At 41.0% G+C, this 27,974-nt stretch overlaps 1 protein-coding gene across 1 annotated transcript in view; it reads right to left on the reverse strand.

Moving 5' to 3' along the window:
* PCSK5 (proprotein convertase subtilisin/kexin type 5) overlaps positions 1–27,974 on the reverse strand; it is a 739,798-nt gene that overhangs the window by 46,583 nt on the left and 665,241 nt on the right. The window contains exons 25-30 of the mRNA XM_030193725.1: positions 25,585–25,627; positions 19,649–19,791; positions 15,580–15,780; positions 9,195–9,278; positions 7,845–8,043; positions 4,958–5,175 (exon numbers count right to left, since the gene is read on the reverse strand). Coding sequence (XP_030049585.1) covers positions 4,958–5,175; positions 7,845–8,043; positions 9,195–9,278; positions 15,580–15,780; positions 19,649–19,791; positions 25,585–25,627 — 888 coding nt within the window. The remainder of the gene's footprint in view (positions 1–4,957; positions 5,176–7,844; positions 8,044–9,194; positions 9,279–15,579; positions 15,781–19,648; positions 19,792–25,584; positions 25,628–27,974) is intronic.

Below are 27,974 nucleotides of genomic sequence, written 5' to 3' on the forward strand. Positions count from 1 at the left end.
CTAAATGTTATCTGAAATACACGGTATGGAAATTGTCTGTGTTGACTGTATAGGAAGATGCTGGGAATGCCTCCTCTCCCCCAACAGTTAAGGCAGAGGCTTTGCAGTTACCAGGAAGTCGTTTTGGCAATAACCACACTTTAGTAAATAGGTCCCTTTATGCCAGAGCGAAAACTTTTTCATTTGCAAGCTTCAAGGCATCACAGTCAAAGAGAAATATGACTTCTGTTTCAGATGCATATTTATAAATTTCAGTGTTCACGTTTTTTGATATTTTTACCATTTTTTGTATTTACATAACGGGGCCTGTTTATTAGTGTGGCAGCTGTTCAGACTTACTGTACATTAACAGCCAAAAGCGCAAAAGCTGTGTGATTAATATTGGGGGGTAAGTCCGGGATTCCCCCTGTTGTTTCAGCACAGACAAGTTCCCTACTGTATAGTCCAGTGGCGTAGCCAGACTGCCAATTTTGGATGGGCCTGAACCCAAAGTGGGTGGGCACAAAATATTCTCTCTACCCCCCTCCCCCAGCAAAATTTAGTCACGCTAATCAGATGCATTTGTCACACAGGGTAAAGTGCTGCTTTTCAGTGCATCAGATTTCAGAAAATTTATTTAATAGCCTAACACCCTTTTCAGTGAGCTTTCAGAGGCCAAAACCTCCTGCCTCAGGTCAGTATAATGCTGTTACGGTATCCTCGCCTGACCTAAGGAAGGAAGTATTGGTCTCTGAAACGTCATTAACACAGGTACCATATTACTTTATCCTAAATTAAAAATAAAATTATTTTCTTTACCTTTCTTGTATGGCCATTTACTTTTTCTCATTGTGTCGCTCCCAGTCTATAGATTCTGCTTTCCTTCGTTTTCGCTTAACTTTTCTGCCACGGTTTCCTGGCCATTTCTCATTTTTCTCTCCTTTTTCTTTGCTTTCTTCAATATTTTTCTGCCTCTCTCTCTCTCTCTCTGTCCTGATTTAATTCATTCTTACTATCCATTCTTTAATTTCCTTCATCTACTTATGGCTTTTCATCTTTTTCTCACCCTTGTTCTCTCCATGCCCCTTCCTCTTATTCTCCAGTCTTTCACTACTCTCCTTTTCCATCCAGCAGCTCTCTTCTTTCTCTCCCCATCCTTCCAGTCTCCCCTCTCTCTCCCCATCCTTCCAGTAGTCTCCCCTCTTTCTTTCTGCATCCTCCCGTCCAGTGTCACCTCTTTCTCCCTACCCTTCCATCCAGCGTCTTCCCTCTTTCTCTCCCCATCCTTCCATCCATCTACCCTCTCTCCTGATCCTTCCATCTAATGTCTCTCTCTCCCTCTTTCTAACCAGTGTCTCTGTATCACTCTACCCTTTTCTGTTCAGTGTCCCTTCTCTCTCCACATCCTTCCAGTCTCTCCCCTTTCTCTCCCCATCCTTCCATCCAGAATCTCTCTCCCCATCCATCCGTTTTCCCTCTTTCTCTCCCCATCCTTCCATCTGTTTTCCCTCTTTCTCTGCCATCCTTCCATCTGTTTTCTATCTTTTCTCCCCATCCTTCCATCTGTTTTCCCTCTTTCTCCCCATCCTTCCATGTTTTCCCTCTTTCTCCCCATCCATCCGTTTTCCCTCTTTCTCTCCCCATCCTTCCATCTGTTTTCCCTCTTTCTCTCCCCATCCTTCCATCTGTTTTCTATCTTTTCTCCCCATCCTTCCATTTGTTTTCCCTCTTTTCTCCCCATCCTTCCATGTTTTCCCTCATTCTCTGCCATCCTTCCATCTGTTTTCCCTCTTTTTCTCCCCATCCTTCCATCTGTTTTCCCTCTTTTTCTCCCCATCCTTCCATGTTTTCCCTCTTTTCTCTTTTCCTCGACGAGGCCCGCCCTGCATGCCAGCGCCAGCCCCAGCTCCCATTGCCGGCCACTGCTGCTTTTCCTGTTGAGCAGCAGGGCCGGCGCTACAAAAAGAAGAAGCGCTAACGGCGCTAAGGACGAAAAATGTTTAAAAAAAAAAACGCGGCACCGGCAGGCACTGTCTAGGCAGCCTTGAGGCATTGGCTGTTGGCTCGCAGGCTCCTCCCGTCTCTTACGTTACTGCCCCTGCGTTGCTCCAGGGGCAGTGACGTAGGAGACGGGAGGAGCCTGCAAGCCAGCAGCCAATGCCTCAAGGCTACCAAGACAGTGCCTGCCGGTGCCGCGCTTTTTTTTAAAAACATTTTTCGTCCTTAGCGCCGTTAGCGCTTCTTCTTTTTGTAACGCCGGCCCTGCTGCTCAACAGGAAAAGCAGCAGTGACCGGCAATGGGAGCTGGGGCTGGCGCTGGGCGGGCCTGGGCTGAAATTGGGTGGGCCTGGACCCAGCCAGGCCCACCCGTAGCTACGCCCCTGGTATATTCCATTATATGTCCATTACTCATGATGTATTGTAAGCCACATTGAGCCTGCAAAGAGGTGGGAAAATGTGGGATACAAAAGCAATAAATAAATAAATAAATTCCTGTCAGGCACAATTAGGTATCCTTTTACTAAGTCATGGTAAAAAGTGGCCTGCGGTTGTGTGGGCATGTGCTGGGCCATTTTTTACTTCCGCAGGGAAAAAAAAAGCTTTTTTCAATGGGGCAGTAAATGGTCGTTCGCTAAAATGAAAGGTAGCACACGGCTGTTTACTGCCTGAGACCTTACCACCCCCTATTGACCTAGTGGTAAGGGCTCATATGCTATTCGTGCCGATTACTGCCAGGAACCAGCGCACGTCAACATCGGAATTACCGTGGGCGCCTGCACTACCCCGGCAGTAGTGCCGATTTGGCATGCGCTACCTGCTCATTTTGCCCTACCACTACGTTGTAAATTATTTATTTATTTATTTATTACATTTGTATCCCCTGCTTTCCCGCTCATCGCAGGCTCAATGCGGCTTACATAGTAACAAGAGAATACAATCTGTAGTATCTGAATCAACAAAGGAGGTATGTGGTAGGACAAATGAACAAGGGGTAAATGGGATAAAAGAGGTATGAGAGAAAGGATAGGGATAGGTAAGGAAGTGGAGCGATGAATAAGAGGTAGGGGAAGAGCATGGAGGGTAAGAAGATTGGTAGGAGGTAATTTCTGAGCCATTGTTGTTAATGATTAGATGAACCGGTAAATGGATGGGTTGCTTATGTTTGCTTATGGTAGGTCAAGTCATTTGGGTAAATATGTTTGAATAGATGGGTTTTCAATAGTTTCCTAAAGGGAAGGTATTCAGTAGTTGATCGAATGTATCTGGGTAGAGCATTCCAGAGTTGGGACCCTTAGTGCGGATGCATCTTAATTTCACCTCTTGAGGTGCATCTGCACTAACTCGACTTTGGCAGCATGCACTACTTACTATGGAGTCCTTTTACCAAGCTGTGGTACAGAGCAGAGGGGGCTGTTTTTGCCTTGCACTCCGGAACTTTTTACTGTAGTGGGTAAAAGGCTGTCTTTGTTGCTGGAAAAGAAATGTCCGTGCAGTAAGCGAACCACTTGCCGAATGGCTATTTCGGGGGGGGGGGGGGGGAGCACTTATCGCCACCCATTCAGGTGGTGGTAAGGATTCCCGTGCTAACCCAGTGATAACGGGGCAGTGATTACTGAAAAGTAAGCACCGGCACTACAAAAACAGACATTTCTTTTGTGCCAGAAATGGCATACACTGGGGGTGGAACTACCGCAACTACCGCCGGGCTCCTGCGGTAGTCCGGCAGTAGTTCAAGATTGGCACATGGCAAGCCTGTTTTTGGGAGCCAAACCTTTAGTAAAAGGGCCCCTGTGTGCCTACTGCAATGTGCTGTCCACACCCAATCTCCACCCATACCCTGCCCAGCCCAGCCCCACACCACCCCATCCCATGCTAAGCAGTTAGTGCTGTTTTAGTGTGTGGTAGCTGTTAGCATGGGCCTGTGCTTACAGCTAGTGTGCCCTAAAACTCACATTTACCCCTGAATTCTATACGTGGCACCCAAATTTGGAGGTGAACCTGAGATATGCACTCAAATAAATTAGATAACGAGCCATTAACAATCAATAATTGACTGTTCACAAGCAGTTACTTGTGTCAATTGGCACTAATTTGGATTTGCACATGGATCAGTCTGCATGTGGTTCTATAAAGATCCGTGCCCAAATCTTCTCACGCGCAATCCAAAATGGGGCATAGCCATGGGTGAGACGTGGGTGTGTCAGGGGCATTCACAAAAGATGTGTGCAGTGTTACAGAATTCCGGGGATCCGTGTCAAACTTGCATGTCAGGATTTACACCAGGTTTTAGTTGGTGTAAGTCCCCGCACTAGGCATTATTCTGTACAGGGCGCCTGCTTTTGGACACCATTTACTGAATCATACTTTCTTAAACACACTCCAAAATCTGTATTTTTCAGGTGCTTTCCCTACCCCTATCCTATCCTCGTAACTCTCTCTTCCCACTACTAACCCATTTCCACTGCTCTCTTCTTCCTATTTCTGCTCCACCCTGTCCCCACCATTCTCTTACCCTGCTCACACTTTTGCTCGTTTTGATCTCCTATCTCTACTACTACTACTACAAATCATTTCTATAGCGTATGCAGCACTTCACAATTTAACATGAAGAAAAGACAGTCCCTAATGCCACTGCTCACTGGCAGGACCACCTATACAATAGGACCAACATGAGAATGAGCAGCTCTTGTGAATTTGAGGCACTGCCAGTGTAGAAACAATAAAAAAAGCAGAGCTGTGGGTTTGAAACAGGCAAAGGGGAGTAGCATGTTTTCAGTGATTTTCTGATAAACACCAATTTAATTGCACCAATAGGAATTCCTTCTGTAACACGAGGGCAGGCGCTGAGCTCCTTGGCATTCTTGCCATTATCAGAACTGGCCTAAAAGTCACAAGTTCCTCTGTATTTAATCTCCCCCTACTCTGGGGGTTCTTAGCCTGGACAATTGCTAAATGTGAGGTCTTGCTGTCTTAATACCTGTGCATGTTTCCCCATTCAAGCAATCTTGGCAGTTAGCGGGGCAGCGAATGCAGATCCCATCCACAGCTATGTGCCTTTCAGAGCAGGACACTTTACACTCGTTCTGCTGCAGCAGGAAGGGACTCTGGCAGGACTGGCAGAATGTGGATGTTCCATCGCAAGTCTCACAGGGTGGACTGCACTCACTGCAGGTACTGCTATCAGCAAAATAGCCACTAGAGAGTCAGGAAGAAGGGAAGGGCACAAATGGTTTAATGCAATCTGATACATCAGAGGTGGATATTCACATATGTTATTCAGGGAAAATTATTTACACTGGAAGGCCGGTATACAAAACAAAACCTTACAGTGAAGAATTAATTATATCATTATAAAATTACTCTCATTAACACATATATCAAGTGCTTTTAACTTGTCAGGCACCTCCACTGGCCCCAGTCTCCACTAGAGAACTGCATGGTAATGGGGATTGCGGGAATCCTGTGGGTATGGAAGAAATTACCTGGGATTCTCATGGGGATAGAAGTTACCACAGGATTCCCATGGGAATAGAAGAAGTTGCCCAAGGGATTCCCACAGGAGTGTAGTCAAAATCTCTGGTGACTCCACAATGAGGCTTACAATGCACTGAGAGAGGTGATTGGAGCACCAGAATGAGGCTTGGAACATATGACAAGAGGCAGTTGGAGTGCCAGAATGAGGCTTGGAATGCCCAGAGAGACAGATGGAACACCAGACTGAGGCTTGGAACACTCATTGGTTGAATAGCGAATACCATCCAAAAACCACAGGAGGTTGCTGGGGTTGGGAGGAAACAGAGTGCTGTGAGGAAGTGAATAACAGCATTGACTCCTGCGGGTACGGAAGGGGATGGAGGAGATTAATTCTGGGAATGGGTGGTGATGGAATGGATGGGTCTGGGTGGATATGGATTAGATTCTACTGGAGATGGGCATTGATGGGTGAAATTTCTTTCCCCATGTAACTCTCTAGTCTCCAATCTTACTCAAACTTTCAGTGCAATTATAGAGGACCTGAGATAGACCCTTGTTGTCTCTCCTGTAGGCTCACGGCACACAAAAGATAAGTCCTTCCTCTCTCTTAGGGATTCTTCTCCTCACAGTTTAAAGTAATCACAACCCCTTCTGCCTCAAGGCTAGCAGGATACACTTGGGACTTGGGTCCTACCTCCTCTCACATACTGGGTTCATCCACACTGATTCTCAAGCTCCTTGGCGCCACTTCTCTCCTGCTTCCTGAGATGTGGAACAGGTTAGCAGCTTCAATCCCCTTCACAGCTGAGGGATTTCTCCCTTCTGATCTCAACTCCTTACTCCTTCCTGCAATTGGGGCTAATTTTATAAGGAGTTGCCTAATTTTAGGGACCAAGAACATGCGTAAATTTGCATGTGTAAATAGCTAAATATGTGCTTAACTAATTTCATATAAAATACTGACCAATGTAAGAGCACGCATGTTGCTTGTATGGTGTGTATTTTTACTGTGGACATGCACATAGACAGAATGTGCTGGTGATTATGAAATATGATCATTTATGTGTGTACTTGCAAAATGTAGGCAAGGGCTCTATGGCAACTACTTTCTTTATAGAATGGGCTTAAAATGGATGCTTTAAACAGCGCTTTTGGGGGCCTTTTTACTAAGCAGCGGTAAACCCACCGTGGGCTTACCGCATGCCAATTCAGACCTACTGATGGGCTACCACAGGAGCCTAGCAGTAGATCCCACCCCTAGCACGCACCATTTCTAGCACTACAAAAATATGTCCTATTTTTGTAGCGCCAGAACTTAACCAGCAGTAATCACTGCCCAGTTACAGCTGGGTTAGCGCGGGGGCTCTTACCGCAATAGGTGGTGGTAAGGGCTCCCCACCAAAATGATCGTGTGGTAAATGTTCACTTACCGCACTGCCATTTCTTTTTCCTAAAAATGGACAGCCTTTTACCCGCTGCAGTAAAAGGGGACCTCACCTCAGCGTGCATCGAAAACGCATGCTGATACTAGTGCAGGCCCCCTTTTATTGCAGCTTAGTAAAAGGACCCCTTAATTGGAACCCTTTTACAAAATTACCCACTTGGTGCCCATATTTTGGCTTAAACCATTTTCTCTTCTCTTAGGGAAAAGGCTCCACTTCTTGACCTTTCCTTCTGCCCTCTGTTGGTAGAGGACCAAGTTCCTCCATGGGACCCTGGGTGGGCAGACCACTCTCCATACCTCCCACATTTTGGACTCCCTGGGTAAAAGGCACAGAGCACCACCCTACACCCACTTTTTATACATCCTTTCAAATTTGAACACCCACTACTCAATGACCACCTCCTTGGTGTCATTGATTGCCACTACTCTAGAGCAGGGAGTCAGAATATTCCTCCTGTTACTGCAAGGAAAGTACATTGTAGCCCTTTTTCCACTAGCTCAGTGCTACTGGAGTCATGTACAAATACCTTGCAAAATAATAATAATAATAATAATAATGCTAGAAATGATTTTTAAAGCACATGTCCCTTCGAGAATCATAACCTTCTGTAACTGCAATGTCATTTTCCTAAAAAGTAATGTATGGCAAACTCTTTAAAACAAGCTATCAAGAAAGAACTTGGGCAGGAGTTAAGTGGGAGGTGTTATGGCACCATTTTATTGTATTCTGCAGGCCTGGAACCTCATCTTATCTTTCTGGTAGGCCCAGTGAAAACAATGAGCAGATAGAACTTGCAGACTTCCTGAATGCCACTGGCATAGAAGACTGTTGGGGGATGCTAGGACTTTACCAGATAATGAGAAAAAAGACCCAGAATCTAATTGGTCCTAGAATAACCAAACACTGGAAAACAAAAAGACTTGAAGAGATATAACTGAAACCTACTCAGGGCATTCCTCTAAGCACTTCTCATTGTGCAGGTAGAGCTGCTGGTCTGGCCGGCTCACACATTTCAAGCAGTGTCTCTTGTGTTCGGAGCACACTTCACAGCCTTCCATGCATTGCTCACATCTCCTATTTTGTTTGTTGGCAAAGCTACCCCTGGGGCATGAAGAGACGCATTTGGTGGCACTGAGGTAGCTTCCTGGAAAATACAGAGCAATGTAACATTTTTTTGCAGTTGTACAGGTCCTGGAGAAAACTGCAGTATTCCACATGAGGTTATTTTTGTTTTTTACCTTAGATTTATGGAACATCTCCTGTACGGATATTTGAGGTTATTTGTAATAAATGACAGCATTTCATAAAATAAAAATCAGTCAGAAATCCTAAAATTCATAAAAACTAAAAAAAAAACAAAAACAGAGCAAATATAACAAAGGATTCTAATTAAGACATTCAGGAAATGCACATTTATACATGAACCATAGTTTCTTATAGGGCAGATTTTGAACCTGTGCAGTGAAGAGCTTAAATTAAATTTGGGGGCTGGCAATTAACTTAAATCAGGGTATTCAGTACCATGACACATATAAGCAACGATTCAGTATCCATAGAGTGGCAGGGTACGTAGAAGGATTTTTGGTGGCTGAAAATCCATGGATAGGGGATTTTTTTGTTTAACAGCAGTTTCTAAGGGCCTGATATCCAGCCACCTGCAGGCAGCAGTTTTGCAGTCCACTGCTGGTGCTAAACCTAGATATTCAATGCTGGGGCCATTTCCACTAAAATGTTAACGGGCTATAACGATATTCAGCACTAACCAGCTAACTTTTCAGTGGTTAAAGATAGGACAGCTAATTATGCGGTCCTATTTGACCACTAAACTTATCCGGTTAAGTGCTGAATACTGGTGCCTAACCATATAAGTTGCACGATATAGCCGGTTATGCGCTCAGTACTAACCAATGATATTTAGCAGGAGATAACTGATTATCTCCTGCTGAATATTAGCAGTTAGGTGCCGGTATGCTATTTAACCGATCAGCGGCTGTGTCTGGCTGGTTAAATAGCTTTGAATATCAGGGGGTAAACATAGAAGTCCCGTTGAAAATTGATCCATACAGTTTCAGTGTACTTCCCCTGTAATCTGGCACTTATTACATCCCTAGTCACCAAAATGGCTTTCTCTTTCTCAAACGGATCAGATAATATAGAGAAAAATTTTACTGCATGATTATCTTGTAGTTGGCTCTCATAGCCTCTTTGAACACATTGTGGAATGGGACTTCATGCATTATCATCATCATAATCTACTACAAACCTCACAAATCCTATGAGCTAATTGCCACTTACCTGGTGGACATGATGTGCAAGTGGTATCAGAGCCATTACAGGTCTTACATGACTCGTGGCAAAGCTCCATCTTTCCTTTATTGACTATAATGGAAAATTTAAAAAAAAAAGTCATGTTGTCTTCTGGTGCAAAGCAGGATTCAAAGCTCAGAGGAGACTATGGGAAAACTAATAAGTACAATCACCATCTCCTCACTTTGCTTTTATTATTATTATTATTAGCCTTTGTATAGCACTACCAGACGCACACAGCGCTGAACACCTGATACAAAGAGACAGTCCCTGCTCAAAAGAGCTTACAATCTAAGTAATATAGACAAACAAGACAGTTACGGGTGAGGGAAGTAATGGGTGAGAAGGGAGGAAGGGACAAGGGGAGGGCAATTGTGGCTAGGAGCTAAAAGCAGCAGTGAAAAGGTGGGTTTTCAGCATAGATTTGAAAACAGGTAGAGATGGAGCTAGACATATAGGTCCAGGAAGTCTATTCCAGGCATAAGCTTTTCTAATGTGCATATGAACAAGAGGGAAACATGATGAATGTAGAAGTTCATTATATATTCAATGGGATGCAATCACTAGCAGGAGCAAAACAACGTTATTCTGTCCTAAACTTAGTGCAAACGTGTATATTGGTAACAAAGTTCAATTGCCTACTAGAACAAAAGTAGCACTGATCAGTTTTTAAGAAAAAGAAAACTCTAATAAGGTTTGGGCAACCATGGACCTCAAAGGCCACAACCCAGTCGGGTTTTCAAGATTTCCACAATGAATATGCATGAGCTTAATTTGCATTTACTGCTTCCATTGTATGCAAATAGATCTCATGCATATTCATTGTGGCAGTCTTGAAAACCCGGCTGGGTTGTGGCCTTCGAGGTCCATGGATGACTACCCTTGCTCTAATAGGATCTGGTTAAAGAATGAGGTTCATTCCTGTTATTGTATGTGCAAAACAAAACTTCTGCTATTTGGCAGCATTAGCCCATGAGATATCTCCTCTGATATGATTCAGATGTTATAGTGTATCTGGTTTCTACTGATGATACCTAGCACCAAACCAGTCTATTTATTCATCCTGGTGCACTACCATTTTGCATGGACAAATAACCCACAGAATGCACTGGAGGCATATTTTTGTTTCTGCTAGTGCATGTTCTTGATCCCTAGCAGAAACAGGGATGCCACAGTCCAATAAAGATTGCACCCCTGTATCTTGAATTAACATAAGTTATAATGGTAAGTAGATACTGTTGGCAGTTTCAAAGTGCTACAGTGGTCATTAGGAAAGGTGGATCATGTCTTTACTCATCGTCCACAAAGAAGCAACAGCTGTACTGCTACTCATCTTACTTTGTAGGGGATGCAATGGGAAAGTTTTTTGATTTTGCTCATTTTTAGACCAATCGCCCATATGTTCATTTTCAGATTCCACATTATTTGTTTTATTCATTTCTCATAAAGTTAGTGGGGAAAGCAATTTTATGATTGAACACTGGGGTTTCCCATTCATTTTCAATGAAACATGCTGACAGTTTGCTGGTAGGCAGTAACCATAGAGTGATAAAAACTCGTGGGTTTGATATACTGCTTTTCTGTGGTACAAAGTGTTTTTCATACATTATTTGTAGATACTTTCTCTGTCCCTAGTGGGCTCACAATCTAAGTTTTGCACCTAGGGCAATGGAGGGTTTACTGACTTGCCCAGGGTCTCTGCCATAGGAGTCAACTTTTCAAAATGATTGGGGGATGCTAAACCCAATGGAAGTTATTCCATCACTGGGCACAGTCGAGAAGTTTGCTCAGTATTGGGGGTGCTCAAGCCAACACCCACAGAGCTTGCTCCTATCGTCACTGCAGTGGGAATCAAACCCATGTTCTCAGCCCACTGCACTAACCATTAGGCTACTCCTCCACTCCAACAACAATACAAGATGTCAAGAATAGCAGGAAGACCCCCACACCAAATGAGAGGCAAAGTATTCTAACCAAGATGACAATTCCAAGCCATCATGACAAGGACAAAGCAGCACAAATGGTGAAATGAAAATTCCAAAGCACCAGTTTATATTTCACTCTAGCAAGTAAACCAGTATGAGGCAAATTACACAAAATAGTTTGTATAAATATAAAAAGAAACATTAAATACATTGTATAAATATAAAAATAAGCATAAAATACATTAGAAATATCCATATCAATAATCAATCATCAAATCACATAAAACATCTAGAAATGTAACTTCTCACAAAACCAGAGCAAGTCACTTCAGCACTCTAGATCTTTTGAAACAACCAACTTTTTAATTCTTCCTAAACACTAGGGACCCTTTTACTAAGCTACGTTAGGCACTAATGCACACCTAACACAGCCTAAAAGAGCTTACTGTGGGATGCATAAGAATGTTTTAATGTTTGCTGTGGAGGGGGCATGTTTTCACTAATCAGCGTGTCTACACTATCATGCGCTAACTGATTAGTGCAGGATCAGCACATGGGCCTTTACCACCTACAAAATGGATGGCGGCAAGTGCTCACATGATCATTTTTTTTCAATGACCGCACAATAATGGCAACATTAGCACATGGTCATTAATTGAATAAATGGAAAATTGGCCATTTTACTGCTGTGGTAAAAATGGTCTCAGGACTCACAGAAACAGAATCCAGATCAGCACGGCGGCGACAGGGGAGGGTTGGTGGCTTTGGGAGGGGGGCTCGGGGGAGGGGTGAAAGCAGGGGGGCCAGGGCTAAATTTGCGGGGGCCCATGCCCCTATGGCCCCACTAGCTACGCCCCTGCTTCTGAAACTGTGGTTCAACTCTGTCAGAAGTGTGTTCAAATCAAAAGGCGGAATGTCAGAGGTGTGTTAAGGGTGGGATGTTGACGTTCCTAACACTTGGATATTTTTCAGCCATAATGGAACAAAACAAAACTGTCCAGGACTAAAACTAAGACATTTTGAGTTAGACCTGTTTTTATAATGAATAAGGCACAGAAAGGTGCCCTAAATGACCAATGGAGGGAATGAGGGATGACCTCTCCTTACTTCCCCAGTGGTCATTAACCCCCTCCCACCCCCAAAAAATGTGATTTAAAACATTACTTGCCAGCCTCTATGCCATCTACTTATACTCAGGTCCATTAGAACAGTATGCAGGTCCCTGGAGAAGTCTAATGGTGGGTGGAGTGCACTGCAGACAGATGGACCCAGGTCCATACCTCCCCCTACCTGTTCACTTGTAATGGAAACTGTGAGCCCTTGAAAACTCACCAGAAACCCATTGTACCCACATATAGGTGAAGATAAGGGAGCAATGGTGAGATGTGTACCTGGGAGCGTTTTATGAAGTCCACTGCAGTGCCCCCTAGGGTGCCCTATTGCTTTCCTGGGATGCCTGGGGACCAATCTACTAAAAATGCTGGCTCCTCCTACATCTCCATAGCTTGACTTTGTGCGCTTTGCACTTGGATGTTTGTTTGTTTTTTAATGGACCAAAAAACAAAACATCCAAATCACAAAACCTTGTTCAAAACAGTATTAAAAAAAAAAGATAGACATTTTTCTATTTTGAAAATGACCTTCTTTCCTATTCAGATTTTGGACGTTTTTTGCAAAGCGTCCAAAGTCAGACTTAGACATCATATCGAAAATGCTCCTCCACGTGACTTTGGAAGTCAGGACCAAGCTGGGCTCAATTGTGCTGAATATTAGAAGACAGGACTTTGAACTCTGGGGACTCCAGGACAGAGACAAGGTGGTTGGGCTGTCTTTTGGAGAGGCAGGCAAGTGCAGGTGGGCCTACAGGAGCAGACCGCGGGAGAGAACTTATGAATGTAAGGAGTGACTTTTCATGTCTATTTTCTCCTGCTCTGTGAAGGGAACAGGTCAGCAATTCCTCTGCATTAAAATAAATGATTTTCTTTCACACACGACTCTCTGTATGACTGTGTTTGTGACAAATTCCAAGCTACACCCTCAATCACGTTACCACAGGGACTTCGAATACATTGACGTTTACTTTAGTACATGATTGATCACCTTAGATGTTTCTATATGTTCTTTGCTTTCTACACAATATTTTAAGTGAACATTTTATAAACTGCAAAAAGAGATACTTTCTTATCCTGTTTTATTACTATAAAATTAGTAAAAAAATGAAATCTGCTTTTTAAATTTCCTGCCTATATACCAAATAAAAGGGTCCTTTTACTAAAGCTTAGCGTGTGCTAATGGAATTAGCATGCACTAAATGCCAGGAAGCCCAGTGTATACCTATGGGCTTCATAGTATTTAGCACACGCTAAGCTTTTAAAAAAAAGTGCTCCTAAATTTTATCTTCACAACTTTCAGGCTAGAGAAACTTTAACCAGTTAAATAATGGGGAGGGGGCACTGGTACTCTTTCACTGGATGGCCTGAGTTAATTGTATAAATTGGCTGAATGTCCAATTAAAGTTAAAGAGATTGCTTCTCTGGTTAACTTTAACGTGATATGTTCCCTCTGAATATTGGCCTCAACATTGTTTGGACCCTGTAAAAATCAAAATATCCCCCAAAACACTATTGTTCTTTTGGGTAAAATGCTCTCCAGACTGAAGATGATCTCCAAGGAACAAGTTCACTAGATTGCTTGGTACAGAGCTTAGATATCAAGGGCTGGATTGCAACTTCATGATACCACAAAATTTGATAGGCCAACAAACTTTGTAGTATAACAGAAATTCAAACCATAGTTAAGATAGGAAATTATGCATTGAAACTTTAATGAATAACTCCCAAGGATAGTGGCTAATTAGCAATGTGTGGAGTACAAGAAATAGGAAAAGTGTCTAAAAGGCAATTATTTCTACTTAAATACTTGTAGTAATCATTATAACATTAGTAATAACTTGTTTCATCACCAACTGGGTGTTCAAAGGATGGTATAACCAAAAATACAAGTGTGTCTCTATGTCCACTAGAGGGGGATCTCTTCAAGCATATGAACACTGATTGCAGCATGTTAAACACATCCAAAAGGTAAGTCAAGAGTTTTGACAAGATTTATCTTTAAGGGGTCTGTGTACTAGCAGGCTTTAGTTAATGTCTAGGTTCTAGGAGCATAAACCCATGTTCTATACATGTATGTCAGCACTACAGTAAAGATGAAGATGACATACTGAGGGTGAGTTGGACTGAGGGAGCTGTGGTTAAAAGGATGATGGGTTCAGAGTTGCTGTGGAGCTTCAGGAAGAGGGGATGATTAGCTCAGAAGCTTCCTAGAACTTCAGAGGAAGGGGCCAGGAGACCTGTTCAGTATCTGGGAGTATAGGGGTAAGAAGGGCCAGGAGATTGCGTGCTATTTCAAGAGTTCCTCACCCTCACCAACCCTTTACACTAATATCAGGTGTATTGTCAGGGTTAAAACAGTCGATAATTTGTATTTCTATAGCATCCTTCTACCTTGTGCTCTATAAAGGTGTTCCCCACGGAACGACAGAAGTTTGACTTTGAGTTATAGAAGAATTCATATCATTGTCTGTGTTAAGGATCACTGAATCAAGAGTTTGCCAGTTGCAGAAGTTACAATAAAAACTTGAAGTTTGTTATTAAGCCTTCTGGAGTGTCGCATGGTTCCTGGGCTGGATAGCTGAGTGGAACCCAGAACTGGAAAAGTGTCTCCCAAACCCCCGGGTCACTATTCTAGACCATTACCCACCCCAGTTGGATTGTAAGGGGACTGGAAAGAAATGCGGTGTACGAGTGGCCTGGGTTACACATTCTAGAATTTATGTGCATAATTGTGCGTCCTGCCCATGCCCTACCCAGACTCCACCCATGTGTACACCCACCTTCAAACTATGTGCTTTTCACGTTTAGACCAACAACAAAAGAAAAAACAAGCAATCCTATGATGAACAACAGAAGCAAACAAACTGATGGGAACGACCAGAGTGATGAGCCAAGGTAAAGAACTCAAGGTTTTATTGTATAAAATATCTCATCTGTAGGTTAGGCTATAAAAATGTATCCATTTAGAATTTTAGTAGGAAAGACTAAGGACAGCGATGTCCCTGCTGGTCTCTCCTCCCTGTTGATAGGCTATGTTATGTAGAACTAAAATGAATGACTGGTTTCACTGACCATTTGTAGATTTGGATTTATTTATAGGATTTACAATTAAACAGTAGCCTTTCTCTCTTATGGAGTGGACAAGTAGATGGTTCAAGCTGCAGGCTGAGAACCAGGGGAACCTGGTTTAAATCCCACTGCAGTTCCTCGTAATCTAGGGCAAGTCGCTTAACTCTCCATTACCTCCTTATGAGCCCTTCATGGACAGAAAAATAGTACCTGACTGTACATTGCTTCAGAAACTTTAGGGCTTGCAAGGGAACACCAGCTACATACCATTCCAGAACCATCCCTCGATTGTCACCTTGGAAGGATCCTCACACTTTCCATCTCTGAGCAGTAAATGTCCACTGCAAACAGTGCATTCATCATAGTCAGGCCCACTGCACGTCATACAAGTTCTATGGCACAAACCACATTCTTCTTCATCTTCTTCTTTGTAGTAACCAGAACCACAGTCATGAACACATTTCCCATCTGCAAATTTAAAAATAAATGGAAAAATAAAGATGTTTTCAGTCATATTAAGGTCTGGATATACGTCTTACAATGGGGATGAAAAGAGCTTTGTTCCTGTAGCCCTCTCTTCCAATCCCTGCTCAGCCCAAGTGGCAGCATCTAGTTATAGCCCCCACCCCTTAAAGGGTTAGGTATAAATCAGAATCAGTTCTATTTTCTGGTGCTCTGAATGTTGTCAGCCCACAAGCCCCTGTCCCAGAAAGCAGGCATAGAGGATTAAGAAGGCAATGCTCCTTTCATCATAGCATCTTTTGCAGATGCCTACTCTGCTTAATTAGAAATCTAGGCCTGGCCACAATGGAGCATTAAGAGGCATATTTTCAAAGCACTTAGCCTTCCAAAGTTCCTCCTCGACAGCTCCTGGACTGCCCTGCACTTTGCAGAGTGCCATGGAGGTCTGAACTGATATTCAGAAGCAATCACTGGTTAAGTGTTACTGAATATAAGCAACTGGCATGGGCAGAGTGATTTAACCAGGCAGAAAGAAATTTATTGAGCTTTCCTTTCTATTTCAAAATGACAGCTTATCTCTACAGATGATTAGAGACAAGAGAATGGAAGACATGAGAAGGATAAGTAAAGGTTGGTCAGCATTGATGTAGTTTTCACATTGATGATTATACTGGATAAATCTACTGCAGGGTTTCTCAGCCCAGACCTTCGGACATACCCATCCAGTCTGGTTTTGAAGATATCCACAAGAATATTCATGAGATAAATTTGCATGCACTCCATTGTATGCAAATCTATCTCATGGATATTCATTGTGGGTATCCTGAAAAGCCCTGACTGGCCAGGTGTGTCCCAATGACTGAGTTGAAACCTTGATCTAGAGAAAAGAAGCTATACATGGCGTTTGCCAAGCTCGAAAAGACATACGACAAGAAGCCCTGATGGGACATGAGAATAAAGAGTGGCAGGATAGTAAGATCCACATGAGAAGCACTTGCAGAACAGCAAGATTTCCAGTCCAAGTGGGAGGACATCCAGGGTCAGCCCTGAGTCTCTTCTTCATGCTACACTCAATACTCTGATGAAGGATGTTCTGGTGTAGCCCCTCAGGTGCCTGCCATGTGCTAAGTACATTATGGTAAGTGCAGAGCATAGGAAAGAAACAGAGAAAGGACTGGAAAAATCTACACAACACAAAGAAGACCAACGATCAGCAAACTAAGGCAGTGAACGTGGTGACAAAATTCAAGGATTAAAGTGGTGAAATGGGATAAGAAAGAAGAATTTGCAAAGAGCTGAGGTTTAGATACGTAAAAGCAATAACAAATGCAAACAGACCCTTTGGCAGATATATTAGAGCAAGGACCATGGCTGTAATGTAGAGAGAAGCAAGTGGCATTCTCAGCTTCATTCTCTCATGATTAGTATGATGAGGTGCCTGTCTTGTTTTTGTTTGAAAAAAGCTCTACGAAACAGTAATAATACCAGTACTTTGGAGCCAAGTGTGGGAGCATGGGAAAGAAAAAAAGAACAAGCAATGGTTGTGACTGAGATGAGGATGCTACATTGGATGCTTGGGATGACACAAATTGACAAGCCCAGGACTGAAGAAGACAGAGAAGAGCTAAAAGTGGCTGAGATCATAGAGTAGATGAGATACAGAAGCTTGCTGAAAATACAGGTGGAAGAAGAAGGCCAAGAGGATGAACAAAAAGATGTGGATCGTTACCGTATGCCAAGATATCGAGGTCCATGGCTCAATCATGAGAACCAAGATTATTAGCTGGGTAACATGGTGGTAGGCAGCTAAGACTGGAGATCCAGCATAATCGATAAATACATGTAGAAGAAGAACTGGAACTCACTATTAAAGCTATGAAATCAAAACAAAAACCCCACTCAAAAAATTTAAATGATTTAAAAATAACACCTTTCTTATGAGCCTCAAGCATCAGCAGTGGTAACAAAAGTCTTGAAAGCTTTATAGCAGTTAAAAAGAATAAGAACTCTTTTTTCTAAATAATTATTCAGAAACTTTGTTCAAACTCTAGTACTGTCCCATTTCAACTATTGCAATACAGTTTATATGACTGCAAAGATATAATAGTGTAGAAATTACAAACTACTCAAAATACAGCAGCAAGACTTGTTTGTAATGTTTGATGATTTAACAAAGCCTCTCCATTGCTTCATTCATTATACTGGCTTCTAATTAAAGCTATAGTATCTTATAAACTATGTGTATTTGTACATAAGTACTACCATAATGGGACAGACCGAAGGTCCATCAAGCTCAGCATCCTGTTTCTAACAGTGGCCAATCCAGATCACAAGTACCTGGCAATATCCCAAAAAAGTACAATATATTTTATGCTGCTTATCCTAGAAATAAGCAGTGGATTTTCCACAAGTCCATTTTAGTAATAGTCTATGGACTTTTCCTTTAAGAAGCTATCCAAACCTTTTTTAAACCCCACTAAGCTAACTGCTTTTACTACATTCTCTGGCAACAAATTTCAGAGTTTAATTACATGTTGAGTGAAGAAAAAATTTATTTGATTTGTTTTAAAGTTACTACTTTGTAGCTTCATTGTGTGCCCCCTAGTCCTAGTATTTTTGGAAAGAGTAAACAAGCGATTCACATCTACCCGTTCCACTCCACTCATTATTTTATAGACCTCTATCATATCTCCCCTCAGCCATCTTTTCTCCAAGCTGAAGAGCCCTAGCCACTTCAGCCTTTCCTCATAGGGAAACCTTCCCATTCCCTTTATCATTTTCATTGCCCTTCTCTGTACTTTTTCTAATTCCACTATATCTTTTTTTAGATGCAGCGACCAGAATTGAACACAATATTCGAGGTGCGGTCGCACCATGGAGTGATACAAAGGCATTATAACGTCCTCATTTTTGTTTTTCTTTCCTTTTCTAATAATGCCTAACATTCTATTTGCTTTCTTAGCCCCCGCCACACACTGAGCAGAGGGTTTCAACATATCATCAACGACGACGCCTAGATCCCTTTCCTGGTCAGTGGCTCCTAGAATGGAACCTTGCATTACGTAGCTATAATTCAGGTTCCTCTTTCCCACATCCATTCCAAATCATTTATGGATTGACACCAGATTACATGCTTCCCTTGATTGAACTTTCTGCTCATAATTCCATCTGAGGATCCAGGAACTTTCTACTTCTTCACTACCCCAACTGTAAGAAAATTATATATAAATCGGTCCTTTCAGCTGACTTTTCATATTAATGTACTAAGTGGTGGAACTCATGACCAAAAAACATCAAAGGTATCCCAGATTATACAAGCTTCCGGAAATCACTAAAAACCTTTCTTTTAAAAAAGTTCTTAAGATAAATTCTAATCCAATCTTATATGGTCTTTGAATATTTCTGTATATCTTTATTAACACTAAACTGAAACTTAGTCATTCTGTAACATTGTGAAACAATTCTCATGTTTTTGTTGTGACTTATAAGATTTATTGTAAAATACATTATGCTTAATTGCAGTCAACAGCACTAAACAGTATGTATATCTCTAAATATTTGTATCTGTAAGCCTCATCGAACTTAAACATTGTTTGGGAAAGTGCGGGATATAAATGTCAAAATAAATAAATAATATCACAGACATATATTTAAAGTTTTGCAGAAAGAGGAGGAAAAAGACTTCAGAGGACACAGGTGCCAACAGTCCAAAAAAAAGTTAGTCTAAAAAAAAGCAGCATGTGTAACATTTAAAGACAGTCTTCAAAAGTAAATTCAAGCTAAATCTCAACAAATACTTAAATTGAATATAGTGTGGCCATTGTTTCGCTCACTGGTGCCTCAGGAATATATTCTGAGACATTATTTTGCTTACCCAAAAGATAGAAACCATCCTCACACCACTGGCACTCAGTGCTGGAACAACTGCGGCAGGTGTCACTACATTCAATGCACAGCTTGTCCACATCACTCCTGTAGGTCTTCTCAGGACAGAAGGTATAGCAGCGCTTGTGAAACCTAAGAGCAGAATATTTCAGGCACTTTACATTCACTTTTCTGCTATACACTGTGGAGCAACTATTTTATTACTAGAGAATAAGACAGAGGGCAAAAAGAGAAGAAAGCAGAAAACAATAGGGGTGGTGATGTCATAATATGGTCAAGATTTGAACCAGGTTAAACAGGTTGAGTTGGAGCAAATTGGCACCATTAGTTTGACAATCTTCATACTATAGAAGGCATTCGACGATACAGAATAATTTCTAATTCTCAGGTGGTCTCACCAAAACAAAAAAATGAATAATAAATAAAACCGCAATAAGGTCACCGATTAGTAGCAGGTGCTTTCACATGTACACATGATGTGCGGTGAGCTCCCTCTAGTGGCTGAGGGTTATATTTATTTATTTATTTATTTATTTATTGCTCTTGTATCCCACATTTTCCCAGCTCTTTGCAGGCTCAATGTGGCTTACAAAAAAACTGTCATGGCATCACCATTACACGGTACAGAGATACATTTGGAGATATAAAGGTATCGGTAATAACAAGGCTAACAGTCAATCTGTTCAATTAGTTATAAAAAGAAAACGATCAAAGTAAGAGGGAGTGTTGATGTGTTGTAGCTGTTATGGATTTTCATGATAGGCTTTAGTGAAGAGATAGGTTTTCAACGATTTACGAAAGTTTGTTATTTCGTTAATTGTTTTCAAGTGGTTTGGGAGAGCATTCCACATCTGCGTGCTTTTGTAGGAGAAGCTAGATGCATGCATCATCTGGCCAACATTCAGCACTATTTAACCTGCCACGAATGGCTGCTGGCCAGTTAAATAGCAATTAGCTAGTTAAGTGCTAATATTCAGCGCGAGATAGCTGGTTACCTCCCCTGAATATTAGTTCTTAGATCGTAGTGGCTAACCGGCTATATCATGTGATAGCCACAAATATTCAAACGCTGGCTGGCTAAGTTTAGCAGTCAAATCGGACTACCTAAATAGCAGTCCTGTCTCTGGTCGGTATGGGCCAGATTCTATATAAGGCGCTTAAAAAATCTGCTCAAAACACATTTCCACCTAAGCGTATTGTATTTTATTTTATTTTTTTATTTATTGCATTTGCATCCCACATTTTCCCACCTCTTTGCAGGCTCAGTGTGGCTTACAATAGGATATGAATAATGGAAATACATTTGTCATAACTTGGTTATGGGTTACATTGTACAAGTTATGTGAGACCATCGAAGTATCGTTAAGAATATAACAATGGACATCAACATTGAAACGTTGGAAAGAGACAATGGGAAGCTTAAAGAGCAGTATTAAGACACAAAGACATATGGTGTACATATTCCTGTGAGTAAAGGTATGAGTGATGTGGAATTACGGGGGATGAGGGTTAGAAGTGGATGTATGATGCATTGATGATCAGTGAGTGTGGACTCTATGTGTTTTGGCTCTTGCCATAAATTGTTTCAAACAGATGGGTCTTCAGTAATTTGTGGAAGGAGGCTTGTTCGTAAATCGTTCTTAAGTTGCGCGGCAGTGTATTCCAAAGCTGCGTGCTTGTGTGAGAAAAGGTTGACGCGTGTAGCGTCTTGTATTTCACGCCCTTGCAATTAGGGAAGTGGAGGTTGAGGTATGTTCTGGATGATCTTTTAGCATTTCTGGGTGGTAGGTCTATCAACTCGGACATATAGGCAGGGGCTTCACCATGAATGATCTTGTGGACTAGTGTGCATACCTTGAAAGTGACGCGTTCCTTAAGTGGAAGCCAGTGTAGTTTCTTTAGTAGTGGTGTTGCCCTTTCATATTTTGGTTTTCCGAAGATGAGTCTGGCTGCTGTGTTCTGGGCTGTTTGAAGTTTCCTCAGTATTTGTTCTTTGCAGCCTGCGTATAGTGAGTTGCAGTAATCCAGATGGCTGAGGATGAGGGATTGCACTAGGTTGCGGAAGACGAATCTTGGGAAGAATGGTTTTATCCTTTTCAATTTCCACATGCAGTGGAACATCTTCTTAGTCGTGTTATTTGCGTGAGTTTCGAGTGTTAAGTGGCGGTCGATAGTGACTCCAAGAATTTTTAGCGTTTCTGAGATTGGAAGGTTTAGGTTTGGTGTGTTTATCGCGTTGAATTCATTTGTATAACCTGTGCCTAGATTTAGGTGCGGTATATAGAATACGCTTAATTGATATCCTAGTACCTAAAACTATGTACATCCCTTTACACTAACGAAAATGTGGTGTAAATCCCAGCATGTAGATTTAGGCGCAGAGGGTCATATTCAATAACAACACGTGTACATTTTGGAACGCCCATGAAATGCCAATTTCTCCACCCATAACCACACCCCTTTTTGCCTGCACGCATTAAAATTTAGGTGCACTGCATTACCGAGTACACTTAGGGAACTGTGCATGTGAAAGTCTAATTATTGCCAATTAGTGCTCATGATTGCTTGTTCAGTGCTGTTAACAACACTGACTGGCTTGTTAAGCCAATCAACTTATGTACATTGTTACAGAATACGCCTGGATTTTGGCTCAGAACACTAGGCGCACTATATAGAATTCCAGGGTATAAACTTAACCAAACAGCGTTGAATATTGACATAGCCAATAAAGTTTGAGCTGGCCAAAATAAAAAGGATATTCATGCCAGTTACCGCAAACAGCCCAGCACTGAATATCCAGGGTTGGCGCCGATTGCGGCACATAGCCGGGCTGCCTCCAATGAGCTAAATATTGGCCTCCATGTTCTTGAATCTATTCATAATGGAGACGCTCATTAATTAGTTTGGAAAGCTATTGTTTTGGCATCAATAATTCTGTATAATCTGATAAACCACAAAAGCAAACTGTTTCCTCTTTATGTCCTGCTTGAAAACAAATAGTCTGAATCCTAAATATGGTTTAACTACTTGATTCCATATAACAATTGTTAAGTCAGTTCTAGCCTGGTTTCTGAGCTCCCTCTTCAATACATTCTAGAAGATCCTCAGATTGTGAGTTGGAAATAATAGTTGGAAAATTGACCTGACCCATACATTCCTTCCAGCCTAGAGTCAGGTGTGCTTTCTAATGGGACAGAGTCTGATCTGTCTGCCCTGTTTTCAATCGCAATGGTATCATGTTTATGTTTATCAGCTTTATATCATATCAGCTTTCTCATTTGTGTCAAAGTGGTTGTGAGGGAGTGAGTGATGTAGAGGCAGGAAACACTCCCTCACTGGTGCAGTTCAGCCCCCTTTCGACAGATGGCACTAGTCTGCTGAGGCGAAGGCTGAGGCTGATACAGTTCCACCTTGCAGCAGGTGGCGTTAGGCTGCAGAGGCTGAGCCTGAGTTAGAGGGGCAGGGCTCAGGCGAGGAGGACGTAAAAGCCCTGAGGCTGAACAGATCAGAGAGGCCTGATACAGAGGTTTCCAGGAGGGATCTCCAGGAGAGAAGAGGACACCACTTTAAGTTGAGCTGCAGTACTGTAGGAGAGGATCAGGGAAGCAGTGCGGCTCAAGCTTAACCCTTCCAAGTGTATGTGGGAAGACTATCAATGTAGGAGAGAACCTTGAATTCTATGCAGAAAGAACTTGTTTTAATGCATGTCCAGAGGGAACCCAGGAAGTGGTTAATGAACACTGTGTTGGGCTAGGCTGGGAGCCAGTCCTAGAAAGAGAGTGCTGACAGTGATATCTGAGGAACCAGAGAGGAAAAAGAAATAGTGCTGGACTAAAACCTGTGAAGTAACAGGGGTGCACATGTTGAGTGAAATAATAAAATATTTTCCTTTTTTCTTGAAAACCCTGTGTATCTGACTGAGTTTGTGCCTGATCTAAGCCACATCCTTGACCACAATATCACAGTGGTTTATAATAAAGTAAATTAAAATAGCGGAAGGAGGAAAATAATACAATAAATAGATATGTACACGACATAGGAAGGCAGGTAGAGCCAGTCCTTCTACAAGATGGCCTAGGCATCCGCTTAGGGAAAAAATTGGGGGAACTGTGGTACAGCACTAGCATGACCAGCAAGAAAGTATCAGAGCAGTGGTGGGCCTCTGAACCACTGTATATGCACTCAAGGCCTGTCACCTCCCACACCCTCCAACAGCAAGTTTGGTTTAGAAAGAGTGGGTCATAACAATCTTTGATCGCACGCAGATGCTAAAAGGCCCTGTGCCATGCTCAATTTTTTTAAATTTAACTTTTAATGTATATGTATCAAGAAAATCCTTGAAACACATCAAGCATGATTATATAGAAAGAAGATCAAACAAAATATCAAATATAATAATCTAATTTAAACATAATCAACTGAGTAGACTGCACTTAAAGGAGAAAAGCCAATCCAAATACCAGAGGAAGCTGGTTGAAAAAAAAAAGATTAAAAGAAATTATAATGAATGGAAAACTGTAATGTGTCAAGCCATATTAACTATGCTATCGTTCTTAGTAGATGACATAAAGGGATAAGAGGTTGACAGAGAAACCCTTCTACCTTCCAGGAAAACTTGTAATTGAGAGGGTTCATAAAATACATAATTATGTTGATCTAGGAAAAGTAAACACTTCCAAGGAAACCTTAATTGAAACGTAGCTCCCAAGGAAATTACATTTTGTTTTAGTGCTAGAAACATCTTCCTGCGCATTTGAGTCCATTTAGATATATCAGGAAATATAGACATTTTACTCCCAGAAACATGGGATCTGAAATGCTAAAAAAAGAGGTGCAAAATAGCCTCTTTATCCTGTAGGAAAACAAATATCGCCAAAAGTGTAGATCTAGAAACCACTTCTTCCATGGAGGTTTCAAGAATTTGAGTAATAATTGGGGAGGATAAGCACATGTAAGCCTTTTTCTTTTGTGATAAGCTTTAATGATATTTAGATGACTCCCTAAATTCTGCCACGCCTCCCCACTATTTGTGGTCTAAGAAAGCTAATTTTTTCTTTGTTGTTAATATTTCTGTATTATGCCTTTCGGATTTAGTTCCTATTCGAGCTGTGTTTACTTTCGCAAGTGTTTAACTTGTAAAGAATGTTAAAATATCAATAAAAAAAAGAATTTGAGTAATGTTTAAGCTATCAGAGGATACATCCACAATAGAATTAACATCTGGGGAGATCGAACTTTTGTTAGAAACTGGAAGGTAATATATCCTATGATGAGGTGGACAATCAGTAAAAGAATATTTAAACTTCTCCTTAAAAAATTCTATAAAATAGATCCTTTGGGATATAGTCAGGAAAGTTAAGTAAACGCAAATGTAAATGTCTAACATAGTTATCAAAGCTCAATTTCATTTTGATACAAGCTTGGATCTGATGGAGGTAAGGTGGTGGTGACAGCAGCAGTAGAAGGAGGAAGGGAGGGCAGAGATGTTAGATACCTTGAGGGGTAGGGAAGGTGAGAGATGCTGGACATCTGGGGTGGGTAGGGCAGGGGAGATGTTGGACAGTGTAGAAGTAGAGTAGAGCCATGTCAACTTCATTCTATAATCAAGTACTTAGTCATCTAATTAATTCTTATTATTACAAATCAATGTATACATAGTTGAATTAGATTGTATTCCCTCAATAAACAATTAAGAAAAAGACATGACAACTTCTGGATCAGTTTTCAGATTAAGCTTTACTGCCTTTCATGAAGACAGACATTATGTGGCTAGCAAACAATAAATTAGGCTACTGTATGTTAAAACCCCATCTATCTATTAGGGTCTTAGCATGGGTTTCAGTTTCTGCATATACAGATTTTCAAACACTGATGTTAAATAACGTTGGCAGAATATTGTTACATGCAGGAAAAAAAAGAACTTACATGTAATACCCATCAAGGCAGGCCAGGCATTTTCCTGGATCAGCTGGAATTAAAAACAAAGTTGGGAAAATAGTTCTCATTAATACAAAGACCAGAAAATAGACAGGGGGCATCTTTCTTCATAATTTTTGTCACCAAATTTTATTTTTAAGCTAAAGTTAACATTTATTTCCTTTGAATACATAACAAACATATACAATACTGAACAATCTGAAGGGTAGAGACAATAAAAAGTCAAGAGGATGAGGCCATATTCAGACCTAGCGTGGTACAATGTACTAACGATGCATGAAAATGGACATGTGCACTAACCCTCATTAATACAGGTGTTCTTTAATACCCTACACACAAAGGCCCTGGAGATAAAGGTGGTGTTTGGTTGGGGTTTTTTTAATCCATGCATATTTATTAAAATTGTGTATATGATAACAAATACCAGCGATAATAGCATAAGGAATATAAAATACAAAAAAGCAAATAAAAATTATAGCAAGACTTAATACCCAATAAATACAACTTAATTGAGTACTTGCTGCATATAAATTATTAAAACTTAAACTAAGTTTACCCAGAATGACAAGAACCCAAATATTTTCCTATAGGAAACCAGACTCTCTCAAATAAGCAAGTCTGTCCTAATTTATCTGCTAAGGAAGTTTCAAACGTATATATTTGTAAAATTGAGTGCCACCAAAATGCAGAATTGAGACTAGAATTATCTTTCCAATGCATAAGGACCATTTTAAGTGCAGCAGTAACTAAGATATTCAATAATTTTTGTTGAGAAATGTCTAACTGATCTTGAAATAATATGGAACCAAAGATGACAATGGACGGCATGATTAAGCCTTGTACAGGAAGTATTTTCATTATGAAGGACCATACTTGACTCCAAAAATCATAGGTCAACCTACATTCAAAAATCATATGAAGTAGAGTGCCTGGTAGCAAGCAGCAGGACCAACATTTGTTGTTAGTAGAAAGTCCCGCAACACCCATTTTATGCGGTGTCCAGATCGCCCTATGGCATAAGAAATATAATGATTACATGTAACTGGCTGAAACTATAGGTCTATTTATCCTAGGCCAGAGGTAAGCCCATTGTTGAGATGTAATATGAGTTTGAAGATCATTTTCCCAAACTGAATGTAAACTAAGTTTGCTGTTCAAACTTTTTTGAATAATAAATTTGTATAAGTGTGAAACTACATGGCCTTTGTAACAAATGCTGGGGAGAAAATTGTGTATTGAAGGAGAGTTTATACTTAAATTTAAAAGAGCCTTATTATGAGCTAAGCAATGCTTGATCTGAATCCATGTAAAATACTGGTCGGTGGCCAAAGAAAAATTAGAACTTAATTCTTCAAAAGGGGTAACAGTGTGACAAGCAAAAACACGAGCTATTGTCCAGATTCCACATTTAGACCAAACATCCCAGTATATGGGAAGATTATTAATTTTGATTAGAGGGTTACCCCATAAAGTGGAATGTATTGAAGTGTTACTTGGAGTTTCCATATAGCTGTCGAGCTCATGAAGGCAAGAAAACGAAGAGAGAAAGATATCATTAGATTTCAATTGCTTTGGTAAAAACAATGGCAGAAAATTGGAGTTTAGAGAGGAGTCCCATAAGGACTGCTCCAATAATAACCAAATAGGAGAATAATGTAAAGGATTCACTAACCAGAGCGATGCTTGCTGCAAAATAAAAGCTTTATGATAAACCAAAAAGTCTGGACAAAGAACACCAGCTTTGTCTCTGGTATTTTTGAGAGTTTTCAAAGCAATCTTGGGAGGTATATTATCCCACAAGAATTTTGTTATGATATTATCTATTTGAGAATAAAAGCATTTAGGGAAAAGAATAGGCAATATGCTGAGAATAAAGTTAATTTTGGGCATCAACATCATTTTAATTGTGTCTAACTGCCCCCACCATGAGAGATGTAAAGGATTCCAGGAATTAGATAAAGTTTTAGTCATTTCTAAAATATCTTTTCTATTTAATTCAAGAGTTTTCTCCAAAGTGGAACAAATATTAATACCTAATAAATGAATAGACTTGGAAGACCGTATCAGACCATGCGACGACACCAAGGCAGGAGTTGCATGCACATTCATAGGAAGAACCTCAGATTTTTGCTTATTAATTTTATACCCGGAAAGCGTAGAGTATTCAGCGATAAGATGAAACAGAGCAGTCAAGGAAGAATTCAGGTTTGATAAAAATAGCAGTATATCATCTGCATAAGCAGAGATTTTTACTTCTAGATTTCCAACAGAAATACCAGTTATATGTACGTTATCTCTAATTGCAATAAGAAATGGCTCTACAGCAATGTTGAATAGGAAAGGTGACAGTGGACAACCTTGCCTAGTGCCTCTTTCCA

Source organism: Microcaecilia unicolor, chromosome 2 (genome assembly GCF_901765095.1).
Source record: "Microcaecilia unicolor chromosome 2, aMicUni1.1, whole genome shotgun sequence".
In the NCBI taxonomy this organism is placed as follows: Eukaryota; Metazoa; Chordata; class Amphibia; order Gymnophiona; family Siphonopidae; genus Microcaecilia; species Microcaecilia unicolor.